This window comes from Mesoplodon bidens, assembly GCF_964165515.1.
Source record: "Mesoplodon bidens genome assembly, chromosome: 3".
NCBI classification, from domain to species: domain Eukaryota; kingdom Metazoa; phylum Chordata; class Mammalia; order Artiodactyla; family Ziphiidae; genus Mesoplodon; species Mesoplodon bidens.
In genome coordinates, this window is record NC_138178.1 from 55638959 (window position 1) to 55662947 (window position 23989).

At 50.4% G+C, this 23989-nt stretch overlaps 1 protein-coding gene across 3 annotated transcripts in view; it reads right to left on the reverse strand.

Annotated features, from left to right (window-relative positions):
• Positions 1-23989, reverse strand: part of MEGF11 (multiple EGF like domains 11) — a 237413-nt gene that overhangs the window by 61185 nt on the left and 152239 nt on the right. For all 3 annotated transcript variants that reach the window (XM_081227620.1, XM_081227619.1, XM_081227618.1), the window contains exons 5-8: positions 19290-19536; positions 17932-18052; positions 10594-10730; positions 5796-6008 (exon numbers count right to left, since the gene is read on the reverse strand). In XM_081227620.1, the coding sequence (XP_081083746.1) occupies positions 5796-6008; positions 10594-10730; positions 17932-18052; positions 19290-19536 (718 nt within the window). The remainder of the gene's footprint in view (positions 1-5795; positions 6009-10593; positions 10731-17931; positions 18053-19289; positions 19537-23989) is intronic.

Genomic DNA, 23989 nt, shown 5'->3' on the forward strand with positions numbered 1-23989 from the left:
GTCCTAAAAATATTCAGACCCTTTGGTCTTGTAATTCCATTTCTAAGAATCTATCCTAAGGAAATAGTCACAGCTGTAGAGAAAGATTTATGCATGGAGATGTTCCCCAAAGCATTATTTATAACAGCGGAAAAATGGGGACAATTTAAATAATAATAAATAATATGTGACCAGGCTATTAAAGCACCAGGCACTTTACACCTATATTTCTAATCTTCAAGTAAGCCTGTAAGTTAGGCATTAGAGCCTCTATTTTTCAGATGGCACTTGGAGGTTATATGACTTGCCCAAGGTCATACCACTAACTCAGTGGCAGCTGGGATTCAAACCCAGGTCTGTCTGGCCATGTTCTGGTCACTGTCTCATGCCGCCTCTGACACCAGGGTACTGGTTAAATGAATTATGACAATTCATATGAAGGCATGTTAGAGAAGTATTCAAATGTTTTCCAGTCTATTTAATGATATGACATAAGGGTAAGTGAAATAAGCAAATTGTGTATAAAGTCATGATCTAAAATATGAAAAAAAGTGAATCAGAAATGGATGAAGAATGAATAAATTACAACAAAATGGTTTTTGTACTCACCCCTGGATTGAGAAATTATGAGTGACTCTGAGTTTTTCTTTAAATTTCTATATATTCTCTTACTTTCTCAAACTGAGCATCTATTATATTCATAAACAGATAAAAAGCGATAAAAATTATAATATGTAAAAAAGAATGTGGGTAAAGAATGGACGTTTGAAGACTTCCTGACTTTCATGGTTCCAGAAAAATTCCTCCCTGGGTCCCACACTGTAAGGGGAAATAGTGGCCTGCACGGGTGTCATGGGGCAGGGGGCCCCTACTTGGTGGCCCTGACCCTCTGCCAGACAGTTGTGGGGTGCTCCTCTCTGTCCCCAACACTCCCAGCAAAGCCCTAAGGCATGGCCTTTCTCGGTTCCAACTTTTCAGGGGTCTCCTCTGAGGTTTGGGTTTAGGGTCAGAGGGACTGGCTCGGTCACAGTCGTGGAGACTGACATGCTTGGACCCAGGAAGTAACCCGGCAGCGCTGGTGGCCGCGCTCAGCTCTGTCCAGCCCCTGAGATGCTGAAGGGTCTCAGGCGTCCTTCTGCCCTTCTTTCAAGAGATTCTCTCGTTACAGGTCCTTGCTCTGGTGTGAAGACCACCCTGTGAACAGCATACTAGACGCACAGTGAGCTGGCGAACGCTGGCCTCTAAGCTCTCCTGCGTTTCTGCTTTCCATCTTAACCGCCCGTGTTTTGGATGCTTAGGGGTGTGTCTCAACACCAATTTTACCTTTTTACTCTGAGAAACCAGAAAGCTCAAAACCAAACCTGAGATAATTTCTTTCTCTCTCCTTTCATATCCCTAAAATTCTATTTTGAAAAACAAAACACCTCTGTTTTCGTAATTTGATTACTTGTCACTTATTATAGAAACTCCAAAATCCCTTTGAAAAGAGGGTGGGGAATGATCGCTGGCTCAGTGATTAGGACTGAAAACTGCCATCACCATGCTCTAGGCACCTCTGTCACATGTCCCTCTCCCTGGTTGTCCCCTGCTCCCTGCCCCGTTGGTGGCAGAGCCTTTCCCTTGGGTCACATGGCAGGCAAGTGACTCCTGCTTAGGCTGGTTTCGCTTGCTCTGCCTTTTTTTTTTTTTTTCCCCCTCACCTTTCTCTATTTCCCCCAGACATAGATTAATCACAAGTTAATAGGAGCCGAAAGCTGAACAATACAGGAATCTTTTCAGGGTGGAATTTTCTGCCAGTTTTTCCTGGCTGCTCTGAGATTTCTATCAATGCTGCATCTGGTGGCTAAGTCAAATCTTTCAAAGGTAATCCACAATCATGGCTGCTGGAATTCGCCTATGACAATCCAATTGCGGAGGGGACATGGACAAGGTCTGACACACAGGTGTTCACTTTCTCAAGGTTATTCCTTTATGAAGGAAGGAGGCTGCTTTGTGTGTGCTACAAAGCATTTATAAAGGGAATGAAGTGTGGGGAATTTCACCAGCCACTTCTTCCTTCCCAGGGCACGTGGGTTCAACCTCTTTGAAGCAGCCTCTCCAGAGAGGCACAGAGCCGGGAGAGGCTGGGTCTAGCTGAGGAGGGTTTTCTGTGGTTGGGGGTTGGGAAAACTTTGCTTCTCTAGGAAAGATGCTCAAGGTCTTCCTGGCAAGCTGTCTTGGAGGGGCACTGCTGCAGAAGCCAGCGGGAAAATGAGGCAAGGTTTCTGGGGATCCCACACTCTGTCTCTCAGGGAGCTGGGTGGAAGCTTCACTTTCAAAGGTCACAAGAAAACTTTTACCCCCCACTGGGCTGACAAAAGGTGATAGATTGGGAAACTAAGACAGAGGAGAAGTACACATATCAGGACACTGACTCAGGCAGAGGTAGCTTAACTGCCTTGGGATTAGGAGTCCTAGAGTCATCCCTCTGCTTTTCTTGGATCCTGAGAGAAGGCTCTAGAATGGCACAAAGGCTCACAGGAAGAGAGGAGTGACCAGTGTCCACAGAGACGAAGAGAGCTGTTCTCTGTGTCCCTGAGAACAAAGCCAAGTGCAGCATGAGAGAGGTGCAGTGAGACCACAGGCTCTCAACCTCGGGCAATTCTGCCTCCCCCCACCCCACCCAGGAAACGTTTTTGGTTGTTAGAACTTGGGGCTGGGGTATTGTTACTGGCATCTAGTGGGCAGAGGCCAGGAATACTGCTAAACATCCTGCAATGCACAGGATGGCTGTCCACAACAAAGAATTATCCAGCCTAAAATATCAACAGTGGCGAAGCTGAGAAACCCTGAGTTAGACTAAATAAAAACTCGGTGAGTGTCAGGGGCTCAGTCACTGGGGCCATGTGCCAAGGGAAAGGGGTGAAATATTTTTAAAAAATAGGGTGACATCAGCTCGGGAGCAGAGCCACCCTAGAGGAATGGGCAATTTCAGATGAATTCAGTGGTTCTTTTTCCTGAAGGTCTGCTCTGTGCCAGGCTCCGTGCAAGGCTGAGGCTGCAGAGACCCACAGGCTCGGGCTGTGACACAGCTCCCTGCAAGGAGATAGTCAAGCAGACACGGGGGAACCCGGCCTGGGGGGCTGGCTGCCAGGCGCTCTCGGGGTCCCCACGCTTAAGAAGCACTACTGCCTCCCAACCCCTGAAATGTGACACGTGTTGAAGACAGTAAAGCAAATAATCATCAATATTGATTGGGCTGAGATTAGCGATGGAGAAGAGGGCGTCCTTCCAGATTAATAATGCATCGAGGACTCCTTCAGAGGAGGGATAAATTATGCAGGGCACGGCTGCTTGGGTATGGGAAGAAAACAATAGCTCTTTAATTTGGGGGTTGGTTGGATCTCCATGGCAGGGACTCTCCCTGCACTGGACCTCAGTGGCAGCCTAGCTTCCTGTCCCTGACACAGTCCTCCCTTGGCTTCCCTGCATGGGTAGGGGTTCCTGGTGCTGCCCCTCACCCGTGAAACAGCCTGAGGCAGCTGCCCAGTCCCCTGACCAGCCATGTGGGACCCCTGTGTTTAGAATCTTGGAGCTCTCACCCCGCCCTCCAGACCCAGCCCAGAAGCCACCTCCTCCAGGAAGCCTTCCCTGACCAGTGAAGTGGTTTCCTGTGGTGCTTTCTGTACAAAGCCCTGGGTCACAGTTACTTGAGTACATGTTGGGACCCAGCAGGGCCAGCCGCATATATTTCATTGATTCTAAGATGCACTTTGCCCCACATTTTCAGATCTCTGATGGATGTGCTATGCAGTCAATGGTATGTCATGGCTCAGTTTTAGTAGTACGTAAAATAAAGCAGTGCCTCACTACTGGTGTTGTCTTGTATTTGAAGAAATATGGTAGGAGGTCCTCAATGTGGGTGGGTGCTCCAGACTCAAGTTCCTGAGGGCTGGACTCGTGCTGAGGGACCCTTTCTTTCTTGTGTTCGGCCCTGCAGGCTCTCAGTGTTTGTTGAGTGAATGACTGAGCGAATGAATGCTTAAGTCATGTATAGCCCGTTCCATTGGCTCCAAGGCCCCCTCTTAATGGTCTCCTTCCCAACCCTCTGCCCTTGCAGACAGCACTGCCTGAGCCACTTAGCTCCAGGAACTGAGGACTGAGGACAGATTCTGTCAAAGCCACAACACTTTCTAAGAGGCCTCTGCTTACAGTGACCCGAGGATCTTGGGTGATGTGTGGAGAATCAAAAGCTGGAAATGAAGAGGGGCCGAGGCTAGGTCCTGGCTGTCCCAGAGACAAGGCTACAAAGCAGAGGTATCTCTGTCTGGCCTGCAAACAGAAGCAGCACCCACTGCCCTGAGCTGTCCTGCAGGCCTGAGGGGAGAAGGGAGACCCCAGCTCCCCTCACCTGCACCATCCTAATAAGAGGCGGCCACATAGAGAGCTGTGGAAGCATTTATCTGGGGCCTGACAGCCTCATTTGAAGCTTTAATCTGGGGCCCGACAGCCTAATTTATCACCAGAGGGCGGTGCCAGCTGGTGCAGGAAGCAGGCAGTGAGGGGAGCTGGGGGATGTGGCCCAGGGTGGCTCTGGCGTCTCCACTTCCAGGAAGCAGGGCTGGGGCGGCTTCCACCCAGATGTCCCCAAGCTCCACTTTTTTTTTTTTTTTAACTGAGCCTTTTATATTATTTATTTTGTTTAGTAGCACATGATAGAATTATACACAGATTATTTCTTAAAAATCAAATGTGGTTATTTGTATATACATTAAGCCCTCAGCATAATTTCTGCCTCTGAAGTGCTAATACAGTATTTAAAATTATACAAACATCCAGTAAACAGCATTTTAGTTTATGACACTCTGTTAATACAATAAATATACAAACCTTCCAAACTACTAAAAACATGCAACGTTAGAGGGACAGATGGAGGGCATTTATATAGAACCATGACAGTCACCGTAATGGCAGCACAATGTCACTCGCTGACAAACTATACAGATATCCCTAGATAAATAATCCCAGTCCCAGATTAAAAACCACTGACACAGGGCTTCCCTGGTGGCGCAGTGGTTGAGAATCCGCCTGCCGATGCAGGGGACACGGGTTCGTGCCCCGGTCCGGGAAGATCCCACATGCCGTGGAGCGGCTGGGCCCGTGAGCCACGGCCGCTGAGCCTGCGCGTCCGGAGCCTGTGCTCCGCAACGGGAGAGGCCACAACAGTGAGAGGCCCGCGTACCGCAAAAAAAAACCCCCAAAACAAAAAACCACTGACACAGAGTGCAGGGAGAGGCCACCCCAAGCCAAGACCCTGCGGGCCTGCCCTCTGTCCCTCCCATTTCGCCACCCTAGCCACGGCCCCAGGGGACAGCCCTCTGCAGGCCCCAGGTCAGCCATACCGGTTTTTAGGTCCCTTCTAACACTGTCCCTCTGTGGCTCAAGTCCCCTGCTTCTGCCTTGGTGGTCCTGTCTCTGGGCCCCTCGGGGCTGGGAAAGGGCTTGGTTAGATGCAGACTGTGTGGAGATGAAAAGTTCTCCGCGACCACGCCCCCAGGGCCCTGGCACCCTGAGCCCAGCCCCCCGCATTCCCACCCATCCCCGCCCTGTTTCCCTGAGGGCCACCAAGTTCCCTCCTGCTCCTGTGTGTGGGGTCTCAGGTTGGCCTACGTCTTTTCATCAGACTGGCCAGTGAAGGTGACTGCTGAGGTCCCAGCTCTTTCACTGCCTGCCTGGATGATCTGGCTGGAGGTAGGGTTTGTGCCCTGATAGCCCCCTCTCCACCAGGGCCCACCCCACCCCTGTCCCCTGCTCACCCGTCCCCAGATCGTTTGTACCTGATGGTGTTGTCGGCATCACAGGGGCAGGGCAAGCTGCAGCCTGGGCCGTGCAGGCCCTCGGGGCACAGCCGCTCCTGGCAGCGTGGGCCTTTGTAGCCAGGTTCACACTTGCAGGCACCAGTGGTGGGTGAACACTGACCCCCATTGTGGCAGTCACAGCGCAGGGAGCACTGGAAGCCAAAGGTCCCGAAGGGGCATTCCTCTTGGCACCTGCAGGATAGCAGAGTAGGGTGAGGCTATGCCCCCTCACCTGCCCTTCCAGATCCACCCAGCACGTACCGCCCCTGCCCCCAGGCCTGGGCCTGGTGTGCTGCACCTCCTCATAGCCTCCTCCCCTCTTTTCTCTCCTCCTCCAGGAAGTATTCTGTGGTTTAGTCACCCCAGTCCATTCCCTCCTCCATGCCAGTTCCCCTCAGTCCCCAGGACTGAGTTCATACTATCATATTTCATTGATTATAGGCCTTATGTGTTTTTTTTTCATTTTTTGATTGCAGTAAATAAGTATAACATAAATTTACCATTTTAATTATTTTTAAGTGTACAGTACAGTGGCATTAAGTACATTTATATTGTTGTGCACCCATCACCACTGTCCATCTCTAGAACCTTTTCATCTTCCCAAACTGAAACTTCTGTACCCAGTAAACAACAAACCTTGTTTTAAAAATATATTCTAACATCTCTGAAACCAGTTAAGTCTCATAACTGATGGCATGTCACAGTTTAATTTTCAGTGTTTTTCATTCTTAGCAATATATAAACTAATGATGCATCTCACAATCGGTGGCATCTTAGATTTGATGAAATGGGGTAATTTTATTTCTACTCATTGTCTCTGTTTTTTGAGTCTTTCTGACAGATGTACAGTCTCTCTTTGTCATATGGGAGATGATCCTCTTCCTCCAGTGTCGAGTTTCCCCATGAGTCCAAGATGTATCCTCCTTCATCAGACTGGAGAGTCCCCCAAGACAGGGACTATTTCCTCTTCCTTGGATGGTGGGGGGGGGGTTCCCTCAAGGCAGGGGCTGAGCCTCTTCCATCAGCCAGTGAGCCCCCCAAAGAAGAGGACCTGGCCTCCTTGGTGTCCTGCCTCTGCTGGGGCCTGGTACTTGGAACTCCCAGCATAATGATAATTATTTGACTCATCAACTGACATCCATTGGTTGTGGGTCCTCTGTGGGTGGGTGTAACCTCTGCTGCTGACTGCCTAGCTTCCTGGATGTGCCCAACGCCCCTCACCCCAGCCCAGGGATATTTCCCAGGGGATGTAAATTCATCATCACAGCAACAAATTAAGGGGTAAACCTGGGGGCATATGGGGTAAAAGAGATGGGCAACCCCTGCGTCCCAGAGACAGACAAACAGAAATGGCCTATGGACTCTGGGGTTTTGGATTATCCGCATCCCCACACTGCTTCAAAGGTGCAGAGAATGGGGAACTGACTTTACAGCTCTGACATCTGCTTCCTCATCACAAAATGGGAGGATAATAACTAAACCTCACCAGGTGTTTGAGGATTAAATGAGGCAACGTGCATAAACACTTAGAAAGGTGCCCCATGCGTGGTAAGGGCTCAGTAAGAAGTGTTAGTTCTTGTTATTACTCTTGTTAATACTGTTTTCTATAGTTCTCCTAACAGAGCCCTTCTGGCATGAAAAAGCTCAAAGGGAAGAATTCCAAATGTTAACATTGGAGTGGACTTGAGGAATTACAAGTCGTTTAATGATTATGTTTTCCCATTTTCAGGTTTTCTATATATCTTCCACAATAATCAGGGCAGAGGGGAACAATAAAAGATGTTTAAAAAAATACAGCCTTGGGCTTCCCTGGTGGCGCAGTGGTTGAGAGTCCACCTGCCAATGCAGGGGACATGGGTTCGTGCCCCGGTCCGGGAAGATCCCACATGCCGCGGAGCGGCTGGGCCCATGAGCCATGGTCGCTGAGCCTGAGCGTCCGGAGCACGTGCTCCGCAACGGGAGAGGCCACAGCAGTGAGAGGCCCGCGTACCGCAAAAAAAATACAGCCTTAGTGTCTTTATTAACTCTTGGTGAGTCCTGAGTTGGAAGCAGTGTTTTCCACCGCACACCCAGATCGTCTTCCTACAAATCTTGCTGCATTTTAGTCAGTTTGAGGCCTCAGCAAGGGAAAGAACAGAAAAGAGAGGGAGGAAGAGGAAAGAGAGAAGGAGATAGAGAAGGAGTGGGAGGTGGAAGACAGGAAGGAGGAGAGAGTAGGATGGAGGAGGTGAGGAGGGAAACCAAGGCGGAAGGGGAGGACACAGAGCGGAGAAGAGCTGTACAAGTGCCATCTGGATTGCCAGCCCCTGTTCTGCCTCAGAATGGATTTCCCCAGAGGTCACTCAGGTTGCCTCCTCTGGATGTCTCAGACACCAGGGGAAGAAACCCCAGCCTGGAGACACCTCCAGATTCCTCCTTTTCATTGGAACATTCCTGCTCCCTCCCATGCAGCAGCCCTGGACAGTGAGCTCCCTTCTCTGAAGGGCACGTCCCTGCCCCATCATATTTACAAAGGGACTGACTCCACAGCCCCGGTAAAAGAATCTAGAAATGAAATATTGACAACCTAATCCATTTACATAATCAGCCTCTTTTTTTTTTTCCTACCCACAAGATAAACAACTTATTTATTTAGAGATCAAGCAACGACTGCTAATGAATTTTATACAAAGCACGCTAATAACGGGGCCTGTGGAACAGAAGGGTAATCACAGCAGGAATTAGTTTTCTACTTAAACATCCTTCCTTTGCAACATATCAATCTAATGTGGCCGATATTGCCATTAACAACCAGATACGTGGCTCAATTAAATTACAAAATGAGCTGCAAAACCCTCATTACGTTTCGTGTTTAATTTGCACTGGATTCTGCCTATCCGGGGAGGCCTGCATTAGTATACCCACTCAACTTTAATATGCTCACAGTGATGTGGGGTGGGTTCCTGCAGCTGTCACCTACAAAATAAATGGAGGCAATTTTACAAAATATTAAACACCAGGCAGCCCTTTTAGGTGGGAAACCCAAATGCTACCAGGCCCTTCTAGGAATTCTTCTTCTGTAGATGGTTGACGAAGCTTGCCTGAAGACTCTGAGGCTTTGGGGGTTTCTCTCTGCCTCAGGATCATGGGCTGGGCCCCAACAAGAGGGACTAGGGGTATTTCTCCATTTGGTACATCTTCGCACCAATGAGGTTGGATCCGCTGGTGCTGAGTCCAGTCAGCTGGAACCCTGGGCCCGCGTGTCTCCAACAATGAATGGGCTGTATTTGCTCTCCTGTGAAAGTGGCAGGAAACAAAGGGTCCTGTTCTGGTTCTGGGGTCTTCCGGCTCCTGTCCCTGCTGGCTCATCCCAAATGTCTACTTATCCAGGGAGATGGTGAGGATGGGAAGGTGGCTCAGTGCTTTACTCCTGCCTCCCTTCTCTGCCTCGAGATGCAGTCTCCAACAGAGGTCAGAGAGGGGTGGATCCCCAGATGCCACACCCCGCATTCTGTGCCAGGAATGCTCACGGAGATGAACACTGGCTCACAAAGAGATCAGATCTGGCTTAAAAGACTTCAGGCTGGGGGTATGCAAGTCCAAAGCTAAAAACGGAAAATCTCTTTTCTGGACCACTGAGGACTCGGGGCTGACTCCAGTGAGAGCTGGAGGGGCGCAATTATGTTGGTCAGAGCCAGAAGGACTCATTGGTTAATTCAGGCCTGATTCCTGCTTCCTGCTGTTACCTGGGCAGGGGAAGCAGAGTAACAAAGTCCAGGGCCAGAGGTGAAGCATGGATCCCACAGAAGCAGGCAAGGGTGTGACAGCCTCCTCTCTACTGCCTGTCTCTCTGCTCAAAGAGACACACGTGGTTCAGAGTGAGAGGGAAGGGACTCGCCTGGGTTCTCTGGACAAACGTCCTCGCCAGCTCTGAATCCACGCACCGTCAGACACCTTGGCTGTCGTTTCTGCTCCTTCTAGAGCGCCTGCCCTACCATCGTGGAATCTTTCTTACCATGGCAAGTGCGCGCATCTGGCAGTCCCTCCGTTATGTGTTTTGTGGGTGATCCACTAAGGCTGCAAGGCTGGTTTGATACCAGGACATTGGTTCCCTTGTTCAGTCTGCTCTCAGGCCACAGGCCTTCAGAGGATGCAAACTGACGTCAGTATCCTTTTTTTTTTTTTTTTTTTTTTTTTTCGGTACGCAGACCTCTCACTGTTGTGGCCTCTCCCGTTGCGGAGCACAGGCTCCGGACGTGCAGGCTCAGAGGCCACGGCTCACGGGCCCAGCCTCTCCGCGGCATGTGGGATCTTCCCGGACCAGGGCACGAACCCGTGTCCCCTGCATCGGCAGGCGGACTCTCAACCACTGCACCACCAGGGAAGCCCTGACGTCAGTATCCTTTTGGCAGAACTCAGGTCAGGAAGAAAAATCCACTTCTAAAGCAATTGTGCAACATGTGTGAACTGAGTTTGCATGCTCGGCTTATTGGTGCCACTGCCTCTCTCCAGGAGGGCAGCAAGTAGAGGGTGCTGGTAGGTGCCCACCCCCTTCCCCAGGTGAGTCAATGCAAGTTCAGGGCTTGGGTCACTGGGCTGGGGGTGGGGGTGGGTACCCTCAGCAGGCTGAGGGCCAGGAAGGATGGGTTGGCAGAAGGACTCAGAATGCTTTCTGAGAAAGGAACAGGAAAGCTGGCAGAAGAAGGCCATGGACCGGTAAACCTGAGCTGTTCTCTTCAAGGCTGCTGTGAAAATGAGTATTATGAACAGCAAGGACGAGAGTTAACAGCTTCCTTACCTGTCCCCCATGTATCCGGCTGTGCAGTGGCACTGCCCAGTCACGTGGTCACACTGCCCTCCGTGGTGGCAAGGACAGTCCTGGCTGCAATTCTGGCCGAATGTCCCTGGTGGGCAGGGCTGGGCACACACTGCTCCCTGAAACACAGGAGGGAAGACATGCAGAGGTGGTGCTGCTGAGATGCAATCCTGAGGCCACCTTCTTCTAAAAGTAGCAGAGTTGCTACAGCCCAAGGGACCACACCATTCCCTCAGTGGGACCTTCTCCCCAATCACAGAAGCATAGAAAGCGGCACACCATGGCTTCAAAGCTAGAGATGGTCAGACTGAGGCCAATTGGCCCATCTAATTATTCAGCACACACTTATTGAGTGCCTGTTGTATACCAGGTCCTGTGTTAGACACTAGGGATATGAAAATATGAGTAAGACTCAATTTCTCTCCTCCCAGTCTACTGGGGAGAGAGACAAGAAAACAGGTAACTGGTGCACGGTGCTAGGTGCCCTCACACCAGTACACAATAAAGTGCTGAGGAAAAACAAAGCAGTGGTGTGATTAAACATGGCAGTCTGGAAACACACATTTATCGCTACTTCTTTCCCAAACCCAGCTAACAGGAGAGTAAAGGGGGTAAATGGACAGACCTACAAGGAGAAAAGGAAGGGGAGAGGGGACTGTAGAGGACAAGAGGTGTCACGTGGTGGAAGATGGATCAGCAGATAGAGGAGCAGAAAGTGCTGGTGTTTCTTCTTTCTCAGCAATGCCAAGTGCCTGCAAAGCACACGTTGCAAGACAAAGCTCAGAAAAGCTCAGGAATCAGAGACATCAGGGACCTCTGAAGGCCGAGGTGCAGGTGTGGGGAAATAGGGGGACGGTCTGAAAGTTTATAAAAGAGGGAATTAGACCCCAGATTTGTTTTGTTTTGTTTTGTTTGCGGTATGCGGGCCTCTCACTGTTGTGGCCTCTCCCGTTGCGGAGCACAGGCTCTGGACGCGCAGGCTCAGCGGCCATGACTCACGGGCCCAGCCGCTCCGCAGCATGTGGGATCTTCCCGGACCAGGGCACAAACCCGTGTCCCCTGCATCGGCAGGTGGACTCTCAACCACTGCGCCACCAGGGAAGCCCAGACCCCAGAGTTTTACTCCCATTTCAAATAGCCAAGTGACTTCCCAAGACTGGCAGTTTACTTTTAGGGAGGTTGATCCATATAGGCTTCAGACACAGGGACACCAAGCACAGCTAAGGGGAGCGGGGCAACAGAAATGGGGATCTTGTGAGACCTGCCCGCTGAACAGTCAGACCCTCTGCTCTCGTCCCCTGCTCAGCTCCTACGATGCTAGCGACCAGACCCCACTCCCTCTGGCAGGGTTCTGGAGGATTCCTTTCTGGGGACACTGAGAAGAAAGGCCTATAAATAATGATATTTGAGAGTCCCATCAGTCAACAAGCCTGGCATCTCCCCCTGCTCCCTAGGCTTCCAACCAGCTTTTCCAAGGATCATGGTAAAACATGAACTGGAAGCCAGGGATCACCAGATACTTGAAATGAGGCTCTAGCAAGTTGGGAGATGGCGGTAAAGCACATTACGTAGAAATATGGAGGGAAATGCCAGAAGAAACACCTAAAAGATTTGAAGCTGGTACCTTTCAGGAGAGGGACTTGTGGCAGGTCTGGGGGGTGCAGACGACTACTTTCCCCTCCCCCCAGTAGTGGCCTTGTGGTATTAGATACTGTGTATGATTTTAAAATTATACATGTGACTCTTAGATCTTTATCAGACAGAAATCTAAACTTACTCTTTTTTTTTTTTTTGGTGGTACACGGGCCTCTCACTGTTGTGGCCTCTCCCGTTGCGGAGCACAGGCTCCAGACACGCAGGCTCAGCAGCCATGGCTCACGGGCCCAGCCGCTCCACGGCATGTGGGATCTTCCCGGACCAGGGCACGAACCCATGTCCCCTGCATCGGCAGGCGGACCTTCAACCACTGCGCCACCAGGGAAGCCCCTAAACTTACTCTTGTCTCCTGCTGCCCTTCCAGCCTCTCCCACACCAGAGATGGTCATTTTTCTTATGGAGATCAAGGATTCTCCCACAATTCATTAATCAATTAGTTCAACACACAATTATTAAGCACCAATAATTGCCAACCCCGAGGAAGCTAGTTTAGGCAGGAAAATCCTGCTGACCGGGGTCATCTATCAATATCATCCAATTTACTTGTAATGAATTAAGTGGAAGGCCTTTTCGCTCAGATGTCTCCTCTACACATAATAAGTCAGCCAGTGCGGGGCTGAGGGCGGCAGGGACGAGGGCGGCAGGGACGAGGGCGGCAGGGGCGGGGGACTGAGCAGCAGAGGCAGCAGCCTAGGGCGGTGGGATGAGTGTGTATGTGAGGAGAGGGGCAGGGAGAAGCTGCTCAGACGAGGGCGTCCCTCTTCTTCCTGGAGGTGGTGGGGTTACCCGGGCTTGCCTTTCTCACTGTACCCCACAAGCTCCAGGGACTCTTGAGGTAAGAGGTGAGTCTTTCTGGCCACCATCTGAGCCAGTCCTCTGCGGTCCTGGACAAGGACATTCTGACCCTGAAAAAACATTCTGAGCCATCCTGGGGGCTGTGCTTATACCTCCTACCTCTGCATCACGGAGCACTGTGGGGTACCCTGTACCTACACACCCACACAGACGCCCCTATACACCATCCACCCTGTTAGACTGCAGACTCCCTTTCTCTTCAGAGTTTCTGAGACATGACCAGGGCCCACTAAAGAGGCCAATAGGAAAGTTTGATTCCTTTCAACACTTCCTGGGAAAATCAAACATCCTTGAGACTTTTTTTGGATAGGAGGGCAAGCACTTCTTTTAGCCCCTGCTCAGTATTCCCCAAATGCAGCACCCCCAGGTCCCTGTAACCCTAAGCCCCTCCTCAGGCTTGAGCTCCCGGGGCCTGAAGGAATCTGTTACCTTGGAAGGACTGCTGCCTGGTGTGGTGGCAAGAACAGTAGACTCAAAGTCAGGACTTGGGCTCAACCCCTAGTTCTACCTCCTTCCAGATGGCTGAGCAAGGACAAGTCATGTGATCGTTCTGAGCCTCGGTTTCCTCATCTAGAAAATGCGAGTGGTAACCCCGCCAGTCTCCCAGGTGGTTGTTAAGATTCAGTGGGATTAGAGATGGGAAGGGACCTTCATTAGTATTAGAGATAAGCAGGCCCTTCATTAATATTAGTTCAACCCAAGCAGACACTGGATGTACAGGTGGTGGGAACCCAGTATCACCTGGGACAGAGAAGCATGGGGGAGAACCACATAATTAATTGGTTACTGCTGGGTGGAAGAACAGCTTTTTGGGGAGAGGTAGGGGGAGAGGACAGGCAGGAAAGTATCAGCTTGAGAGGGCTGTGGTCTTATGGTTTCTTTCCTGCTGAATTGTGAGCTGAATTGTGTCCCTCTAGATTTATATATATCCTAACCCCTGGCAACTTACAATGTGACTTGAGAGAGGCAATAAAGTTAAAATGAGGTCATTAGGGAGGGCCCTAATTCAATATGACCCATGTCCTCATTGGGAGAGGATATTAGGACACACACAGGTGCAGAGGGAAGGCCATGTGGAGATGCAGGGAGAAGATAGCCATCTACAAGCCAGGGACTGAAGCCTCAGAAGGAACCAACCCTGCCAACACCTTGGCCTCAGACTTCTGGCCTCTAAAACTGTGAGAAAACAAGTTTCTGTTGTTTAAGCCACCCAGTCTGTGCTACTTTGTTGTGACAGCCCTAACACACCTGCCCTACGGTCACCTGAAAGCATATCTCTAAGTGCAGTGGGATCTCAGGCTGTGTGGCATCTAGAAGGTTAGAGATGAGGTGAGGCAATAGTCCTGCTCCTCTCGGGACTGGTTAGATCAAATGGTTTTGTCAAAATCTGGAAACCAGCTGCACTTAAAGAGGACCATGGCTAAATGGAGCATAAAAAAGGAGGGGGCCAAGATGGTGAAGGACTCGAGGTTATGCCAATGAGACAACACAGCCTCTCCAAGCATCTAATGATCACTGCTGTCCCAGGTGAGTGACATGGATGGGCATGGATGCCCTCAGGGGACAGTGAACAGTGGTTGGTGTGGGTGCTGTGGAAATGATCCTGGCCACAGGCCAGGGCTTGGGGCTCCATGTATAATCCTTCCCAAACCTGAGCTTCTATGATTTTACAGCTTCAGCTCCAAACACCTCTCTTTGCTCCTTCATGATCACTGGTCCTATTTCCCAGCTCTTCAGGCATGTTGTTTCCTGTGTGTGTATGTGTGTGCACTCGCACGCACATGTATGTGTCCAGCCTCTAGCATCAGACTGGGAACTCCTAAGGCAAGTGATCACATCTACCTCCCATCCATATGCAGTACCCATTCTCATCAAACCTGGTTCGCCTCCTTTGAAAGGTCTCAGAGCCCAGAAGAAGAGAGGAAACAAACCCCCAGGCTCTTTGCAGAGGCCCTCTGGGAATGCGCTCACCACAGCTGGGTGAGTGTTGTGTCCTGTGGGCATACACCAGAGTCCTGGTGGCCTGGGGTCTCTGAGGAGGGGCCTGGGAGGCCAGAGTTCCTGGCAGCTCCTCTCCAGCTCTGCATAAAGCCTCGGTTCTTTGGGGACCTGTTTGGTGTGAGTGAGCAATCGTACTCTTTAGATCTCGGAGTGCAGCTGAAGCCACCTGGGGCCAGCAGGAAAGTGAGGCAATGGAGGATGATAAAGAGAGGGCCCTTCTGCCCTGAACCCGCCCCCTGGCCCCAGCCCTCTCCCTGGGAGGAGCCTCAGGCCTGAGCCACAGCTTCATTACACTGCGTGACTCTGCACATACGAGGGGTATTAATAATTCATACAAATCTGCAAGTTAAATGCTGTGTCAAAAATAGAAATGCAGTTGTCTACAATAAAATTAAAAACGTCAAGTCCCCAAATCCAAAGGCTTCTATTGACAGAGTTTCCTGTCATCTGGAAGAACAAACCTCTCACTGTATTGGGAGAAAAAAAAAATCTCCTGTGTTGGTTTCCTCCCCTCCCCCTCTTCAATCACCAGCCACCATCAGTCTCTCTAGAGAGGACTTTACAGGTACAGGTCTGCCTGCGGCCTGTTCTCCCCCTACCTCATCCTGACCCGACCTCACTGCCCACTGTTGGGTCTCCGAGGACCCAGTCTGCAAGTGATGGAATTCCGGAAGCTGGCTGGAAATGAGAGGGCCTTTGCAGAGAGTGGTTCAGGGTGGGAGAAATGGGCAGGTGTGGGAGAGTCAGCAGCCCTTTATCCTCCTCAGAAGAGACAGAGACAGACAGACACTGAGAGCTGGGATTCAGGAGTCAGGAGACCCAGATTCCAGCTCCACCTCCCTCTTCACCAGCTGTGTGGCTTTGGCCAGCTCACTTAGCCTCTCTGGGCCTCAGCTTCCTCATCTGAGAAAGGAAGGTATTGACAGACCAGTGGTGTTCAAACCTCTTAAAGCTGGGAGGGCCTGTTTTTACATGAAGTCTTACCTAGAACCTCTAGGTAGATTAAAATGGGGAAGTGGGGTGCGTGGGAGCCAGAGCCCCAATTATTAGGCTACTTGTCCCCACCCTCACCTCCAAGAAACCAAGGCTTCTGTGAAACACAGAAGCAAATCCTATAGTCTGCATTGATTGCTTCCAAACGCAGGCTTGAAGACAGGGTTGGCTGCCTCAGAATTATCTGGAGGAGATTATTAAGTATAGAGATCCCTGGGCCCCAGAAGGTCTCTGGTGGAGCCTGGGAATCTGTATTAACCCCACCTCCACCCCCATGCACCGTGACTCTGGTGCACAGCCAGGCTGGGACCAGGCTGAACCAGGTGACCCCCCAGGTCCCTTCCTGCTTTAAAAAACTCTGGCAAGGGCTTCGCTGGTGGCGCAGTGGTTGAGAGTCCGCCTGCCAATGCAGGGGACACAGGTTCGTGCCCCGGTCCGGGAAGATCCCACATGCCGCGGAGCGGCTGGGCCCGTGAGCCATGGCCACTGAGCCTATGTGTCGGGAGCCTGTGCTCCGCAATGGGAGAGGCCACAACAGTGAGAGGCCCACATACTGAAAAAAAAAAAAAAAAAAAACCAAGCCCTGCAGCCATCCTTCCTGCTGTCCACCCCCCCCACCCAACACACACACACCATGACCTCGTCGTTCACAGCTTCCGGAAAGATCCCACTCCTGCTCAGCAGCCCTGTCCTTCCTGGCTTTGCAAAGCCTCAGGCCCCAGGGGAGGCAGCCGGCTGTGTCACTGAGCTCCCCCCGAAACGGGAAAGTCAGCCTCCGTGACTCAGTGCTTTGGAGGGGCTTGGGACTGTGGAGGGTGGGGACACTGACAGGGGGAGCATACTGGCTAAAAGGAGGCTGTGGCTTCTCTGTGGCATCCAGGGACATACAAAAAGCAACTGTACAGCACTCCGGAGCTTGCAAGGCACATTGGATGTGCACTGCCTCATCTGAGCCTTCTGCCGACCATGCCGCTACGAAGGGCAGGGCTGTTTTTTGTTAATTTTTAATTTTTTTATTTTTTGGCCACATCGCGCGGCATGTGGGATCTTAGTTCCCTGACCAGGGATCGAACCCGTGTCCCCTGCATTGGAAGCATGAAGTCTTAACCACTGGACCTCCAGGGAAGTCCCAGGGCTGATCGTTTTCATGTCAGCTTTGCACACGGGGAAGCAGAGACTAGAATAGCCGAGGGCTTTTTACAGGGTCAACATTGGATGTGAGGCCTGATGTGATGTGATAAATCTCATCCCCCTTTCCCACAATGGTGGTTCCCAGACAAGAGACCTGGATTGGTTGAGGCTGCATCAGAATCACCTGGAGCACTTGTTAAAATACAGGTTCTGGGGCCCACAGAATCAGAATATGTGTATGTGTGTGAGTACAGAGGTTGGAGGCTGGGAATCTGAAGTTCTATAAATGAAGGTGATCCATACCCTGCTCTCTCCCTTCCCCTGCACCACCCCAATCTTTATACCATGCCCTTTTCACCACATTTCAGAGCTCATGTCAGCTCAAGTGAGTCCCTATGCTGAAAGACAGAGACAATTTATGAGAATAATTCAACTCCTTTGCACACGAGGGACGACAGGCTCAGAGAGGTTAAGTAACTTGCTTCAGGTCACACAGCACTTAGATGGGAGCCCTGGGATTCAAAGCTGTGTCCATGACACAACTGGCAGTGTCTAACGATGCCCATGACCATAAAGAGGAGGCAGGGTATTCAGGGTGGGAGAGGAATTTAGCCCTCCAGGGTGCATGTGAGGGATGCTCAGACCTCTTACAGAGCCCCACCCAGATCCTGCAGGTCCACCTACCATCCAGCCTGGGGGGCAGGCACACTCGCCAGTGATGTGGTGGCAGGTACCCCCATTCTGGCAGGGGCAGCGCAGCTCACAGTGGGCCCCGTGGCTCCCAGGTGGGCAGAGCTCCTCGCAGCTGCGTGGGGAAGCAGAGGCGTTAGAGGCAGCTGCATGCAGATCAGGTCACAGGGCCCTAGTGCTGCCAGTCCCAAGGCTCCCGGGCTCCCTAGAAGTTAGTGAGTTCACAGTCAGTGCGAACTATACTAGACACAAGGCCAGGAGAGGGAAAACAGGGCTCAGATACAATGAACTGGAAGGCTGTGTGCTTGGACCAGTACTTGTGGGATGACTTCAGTGCTGTTAGTGTAAAGAAGAGCGCTCTACCGGGAGGGAACGCTGAGGAAGGCTTCCCTAAGAGGCAGACATTTCACTTGAGACTTGGAGGTGAAGTTAATTTCACTGGGAGAAGGGGAGGAAGGGCGTGCCAGGCAGAAGGAACAGGACAAGCAAAGGCCATGAGACAGAGCCATGACTCGTCTTCAAATTCTGCCTAAATTCAGAGAGAGGGAGAATCTGGGGCATGCCTCCACCCTCTTCCAGGCTTTCAGCTACCACAACAGGCTTCTATACAGGGACGATCACTGCTGAGATGCAGGGAAGGATTTGCCTGGGGTCTTGGTCTTGGGCCTTAGCCCAATGTTTTGCCCCTGGAGCTGTGGCCAGACACTGGGGCAGGGGACACACAACATCCATCAAAGATGTATCTGCAGCCAGAGTCCTTGGGTGTCCCCTCAGGATCTAGGGCTGTTGGGGAGGCCACTGAGCCTTTGATGGGGTGGGGGGGCGGAGAACTTCAATCTTGCCTCTGAAGGGGTCTCAGCTAAGCAGTCTTGGAGGGTTCCTGTCCATGCAGCCTCCGTCTCCAGGGAACTGGAGTGAGGGGCTCCTTGGGGTCTGAGGGGAGAAGGTAAGGGAAGAGGAACAGGGGCAGTAAACCCCCCGAATCTGTGCATGATCTCTGCCCAGGGCCCTCACCCCCCTCTGCCTCAAATGGCCTGGAAGGGTCAACAACGGCATTTGGGTTACGATCAGAATTCCAAACTAAGGTCTGGGGCCCGGACCACGGAGGGCCTCCTGGGAGGAGGTTAGCCAGCTCCTCTGGCCATGAGAGCCTCCATCAAAATGTGTCCTCCCAGCTCGCACCAGTCACCCTGGGGCTTGGACAACAGGGATCTGAGGGTGTGGGCGAGGCCCAGGCGTTCAGCCTCTGCAGGACTTGGGGTCGGAGCGCAGGAGATTTTATAGCCAGGACTATCTTGACCCTCCAAGTGTTTCCCAATCCTGCTCTCCCAGCTGCCCCGGGCTTTACTCACTGGACGCCAGTATAGCCGGGCGAGCAGAGGCACTCGCCAGTGCGGGGATCGCAGCTGGTGCCGTGGCGGCACTGGCACGGCAGCTGGCAGCCCTTGCCGTGGGTGCCAGGCGCGCAGAGCTCCTCGCAGCGCCAGCCTCGGAAGCCGGCGGCACACACGCAGGCGCCGGTGATGGGGTTGCACAGGGCTCCGTTTTGGCACTGGCACCGGTTGCTGCAATGGGGGCCCCAGTGGTCGCTGTCGCAGCCTGCAAGAGAGGAGCAGGTCAGGGCAGAGGGATCCCCGTGGACTCTGCTTGGGATGGGGGCTGGAAACAGCCTTCCCATCTCTGCATTGCTCTTCCCTGGATAGGAGGCGGCAAGGGGTTTCTGGATGGAAGCTTTGGCGCTTCACAGCTCCATCAGCTCCTTGCCAAGCCCCACTCCACCCCCAAATAATCACCCAAGCTCAGAAGCTTCTTTCCTCAACGCGTCTCCCAGTCAGGGTCATTCCATTCCAACCACACCTCTCCAGAGCCCCCTCTCCAGTATTGAAAGTCTGGAACCACAAGCTCTTTTACCTTTGCTGAGACTCTTGTTGGTTGGCTCTCTCTTGCTCTCAGCCAGGCCCCGTCTCTTCCAGGGCGCCTCCCCTCTTCTCCGTGACCCTCCTCCCCTTCTTGGTGCCTCCCCAGCCCAGCTCCCATCTCTCTCTCTTTCCATGTCTTCCTGAAACATTAGTTCTTCTCACCTCTTGCATCTCACTCTCTGTGAACAAGTCTTCTAACGCCCTGCCCCTCCCCCGGCTCCATCTCCCTGTCACCGCCTCCACCCCCCATCTCTCTTTCATCCTGCGTCTGCCTAACAGTAATGCCTACACCTCCTGGTTCCTTCATCCTCAGTTCAATTTCATTACTTTCCAAGCAGCCAACTTCAGAAGCAGCAGGAAAAAAGAAATATTTCCCTGGGAAGTGGCAGACAGCCTTGAAGATCTTTATATGTAATTAAATGTTTCAAAGAGTGATATCTGAGCCACCTTTGCAGCAATTCACACTCTGCGGCAGGGTGTGTGCGCGGCGGGGGGAAAGGGGCTGAACGGCAGTCCTCAGGTAGGTCACCCAGCCTGCTGCCACTTCCTAGTCTGACCCTCACTTGATGCATACAGGACACACAACAGCAAGACATCCTTCAACTGTAGCCTCATTCACTCAAGTCCTGGAGTAGAGGTGCATGTGGAGTTCAGGCCAGGACAGGCATAAATAATGTACGAGACGTTCCATGAAGAAAGAGACTGCTCCCAGCTAAGGCAGCAGGCTACGTTTCCTGGAAGAGAAGGCACCTGAAGTGGGCTGTAAAAGATGTCTCCCTTGTCTGACAATCAGAGTGACTGCCTGTCCCAGTTTCACCACTGAAAGTCCCTCATTCTGAGAAATCCCTCTGTGCCGGGCAAACTGGAATGGCTAGAGACCCTACTGCCTGAAGACGAGGAGAGGATTAGTTGACCTTTGTGCTCCAGTGACGGTAGGGTTTAGCCACTCAGAGAGGAAAGGGGGCAGGTGAGTGGGATTGAGGAAGGTGTCCCTGGGGCAGGCTCAGTATGAGCAAAGAGACAGTGGTACTTGAGTGCTGGGTATGTACAAAAGCACAAGGTTCTAGTGAAGCCAGTGAGTAGGTGGGATCTTTGGAAACTAAAAGGCCGATGGAAGAATCACCTACCAGCCCCACCAACCCTCCTGCATATACTTCCCACTTGCTGACAAGGGTCAATCGGTCAAAGTCATGGAAACTGTCCATTACTTTTAGTAGATGGAACCACACTAGGCCTGGAATCCCAATCACCCTATCTTGCTTCATCCCTTCTTCATTGTGCCCCAAATATACACACATACAAACCGAGCTGCCAAATTCTGAGCAAGACTCACCCTGCATTTTCTACCTGGTACTACAGTAAGTGAGTCAAAAACCAAGTCCAATAGCCAAAACAATTTTGAGAAAGATGAACAAAGCTGGGGGCATCACACTTTCTGATTTTAAATTATATTACAAAGCTATAGTAATTCAAACAGTGTGATATTGGCATAAAAACAGACACATGGATCAATGGAACAGAATACAGAGTCCAGAAAGAAACCCATGCATATATAGTCAATTAATTTATGACAAAGGAGCCAAGAATATACAATGGGGAAAGGACAGTTTCTTCAATAAATGGTGTTGGGAAAACTGGACAGCCACATGCAAAAGAATGAAACTGGACCCCTATCTTACACCATATGTAAAAATCAACTCAAAATGGATTAAAGACTTGAATGTAGGACCAGAACCAAAAAACTCCTAGAAGAAAACATAGGTAGTAAGCTCCCTGATATTGGTCTTGGCAATGATTTTTTGGATTTGACACTAAAAGCAAAGGCAACTGAAGCAAAATCAACAAGTGGGACTACATGAAACTAAAAAGCTTCTGCACAGCAAAGGAAACCATCCGCAAAATGAAAAGGCAACCTACCAAATGGGACAAAGTATTTGCAAATCACGTGTCTGATAAGGGTTTAACATCCAAAATATATAAATAACTTATACAACGAAATAGCAAACAAACAAACAAACAATCTGATTAAAAAATGGGTAGAGGATCTGAATAGATATTTTTACAAAGAAGACATACAGATGACCAACGGGTACTTGAAAAGATGCTCATAACCATCAGGGAAATGCAAATCAAAACCACACTGAGGGGACTTCCCTGGTGGTGCAGTGGTTAAGAATCTGCCTGCCGAAGCAGGGGACACGGGTTTAAGTCCTGGTCCGGGACGATCCCACATGCCACGGAGCAACTAAGCCTGTGCGCCACAACTACTGAGCCTGCACACTAGAGCCCTCGAGCCACAACCACTGAAGCCTGTGTGCCTAGAGCCCTGCTCCACAACAAGAGAAGCCACCGCAATGAGAAGCCCAGGCACCGCAATGAAGAGTAGCCCCCGCTTGCTGCAACTAGAGAAAGCCCGTGCGCAGCAGTGAAGACCCAACACAGCCAAAATAAATAAATAAATAATTTATTTATTAAAAAAAAAAAGAACGCATAGATTAAAAGAAAAAATCCACACTGAGATATCACCTCAAGCCTGATAGACTGGCTATTATCTAAAAGACAAGAAATAACAAGTGTTGACAAGGATGTGGAGAAAAAGAAACCCTTGTGCATTGTTGGTGGGAATTTAAGTTGGTGCAGCCAGTATGGAAAACAGTATGGAGGTTCCTCAAAAACTTAAAAATAGAACTACTGTAAAATCCAGCAATTCTACTCCTGGGTGTTTATCTGAAAGAAATGAAAACATTAACTTGAAAAGATATCTGCACCCCCATGTTCACTGTAGCATTATTTACACTAGTCAAGACACAGAAGCAACCTAAATGTTCATCAGTGGATGAATACACACACACATATATACACATACACACACACAATGGAATATTTTTTTTTATAATTTCATTTACTTATTTATTTATGGCTGTGTTGGGTCTTCATTGCTGCGTGCAGGCTTTCTCTAGTTGCAGCTAGTGGGGGCTACTCTTTGTTGTGGTGCACGGGCTTCTCATTGCGATGGCTTCTCTTGTTGCAGAGCATGGGTTCTAGGCACGCGGGCTTCAGTAGTTGTGGCACGTGGGCTTCCGTAGTTGTGGCTCACAGGCTCAGTAGTTGTGGTGCACAGGGTTAGATGCTCCACAGTATGTGGATCTTCCCGTGCCCCCTGCATTGGCAGGCAGATTCTTAACCACCGCACCACCAGGGAAGTCCCACACAATGGAATATTATTCAGCCATGAAAAAGAAGGAAATCTTGCCACTTGTGACAATATGGATAGACATTTTGAGGGCATTATGCTAAGTGAAAGAAGTCAGACAGAGAAAGAAAAATACCATATAATCTCACTTATATGTGGAGTCTAACAAACAAACAAACAAACAAACATCAAACTCATAGATACAGAGAACAGATTGGTGGTTGTCAGAGGCAGGGAGTGCGCAAAAGGGGCAAAGGTAGTCAAAAGGTACAAACTTCCAGCTACAAGATAAATGAGTTCAGGGGATGTAATGTACAGCATGGTGACTACAGTTAATAATTCTGTATTGTATATTTGAGAGTTGCTAAGAGAGAAGATCTTAAAAGGTCTCATCATAAGAAAAAACCAACTGTAACCATGTGTGATGTTAACGAGACTCAGGGTGGCGATCATTTCGCAATATATACAAATGTTGAATCATTATGTTGTAACCTGAAACTAACGTAATGTTATATGTCAATTATATCTCAATTTAAAGAACTGAGTCCAGTTATCATCATAACCTGCACTCACACCGAAAGAGGCTCACAGGACAGAGAGTGATGGAGCACCCAGCAGTCCGGCGTCTGCCACGTCACCTTCTCTCTGGGAGATCTACTCAGTGAGTAGAAAGACAGCAGAATTACCTACTGTATCATTTCTCTATCTCTTTTTGTTGTCAAGCATATGTAGTAAAATTTGCATGAGTTTAACATACATATGATGTGACTCCACTGTAATAATAATAACCACCACATTTTAAATGCTCCCTTGTGACATTTAAAACCATGTGAATTAGGTTTTATTATCTCTCCATTTTACAGATGGGGAAATAAAGGGTCAGAGAGATTATGTGATTGCCCAAGGTTATAGTCAAGGGCAGGCCAGGTCTTCTGGCTCC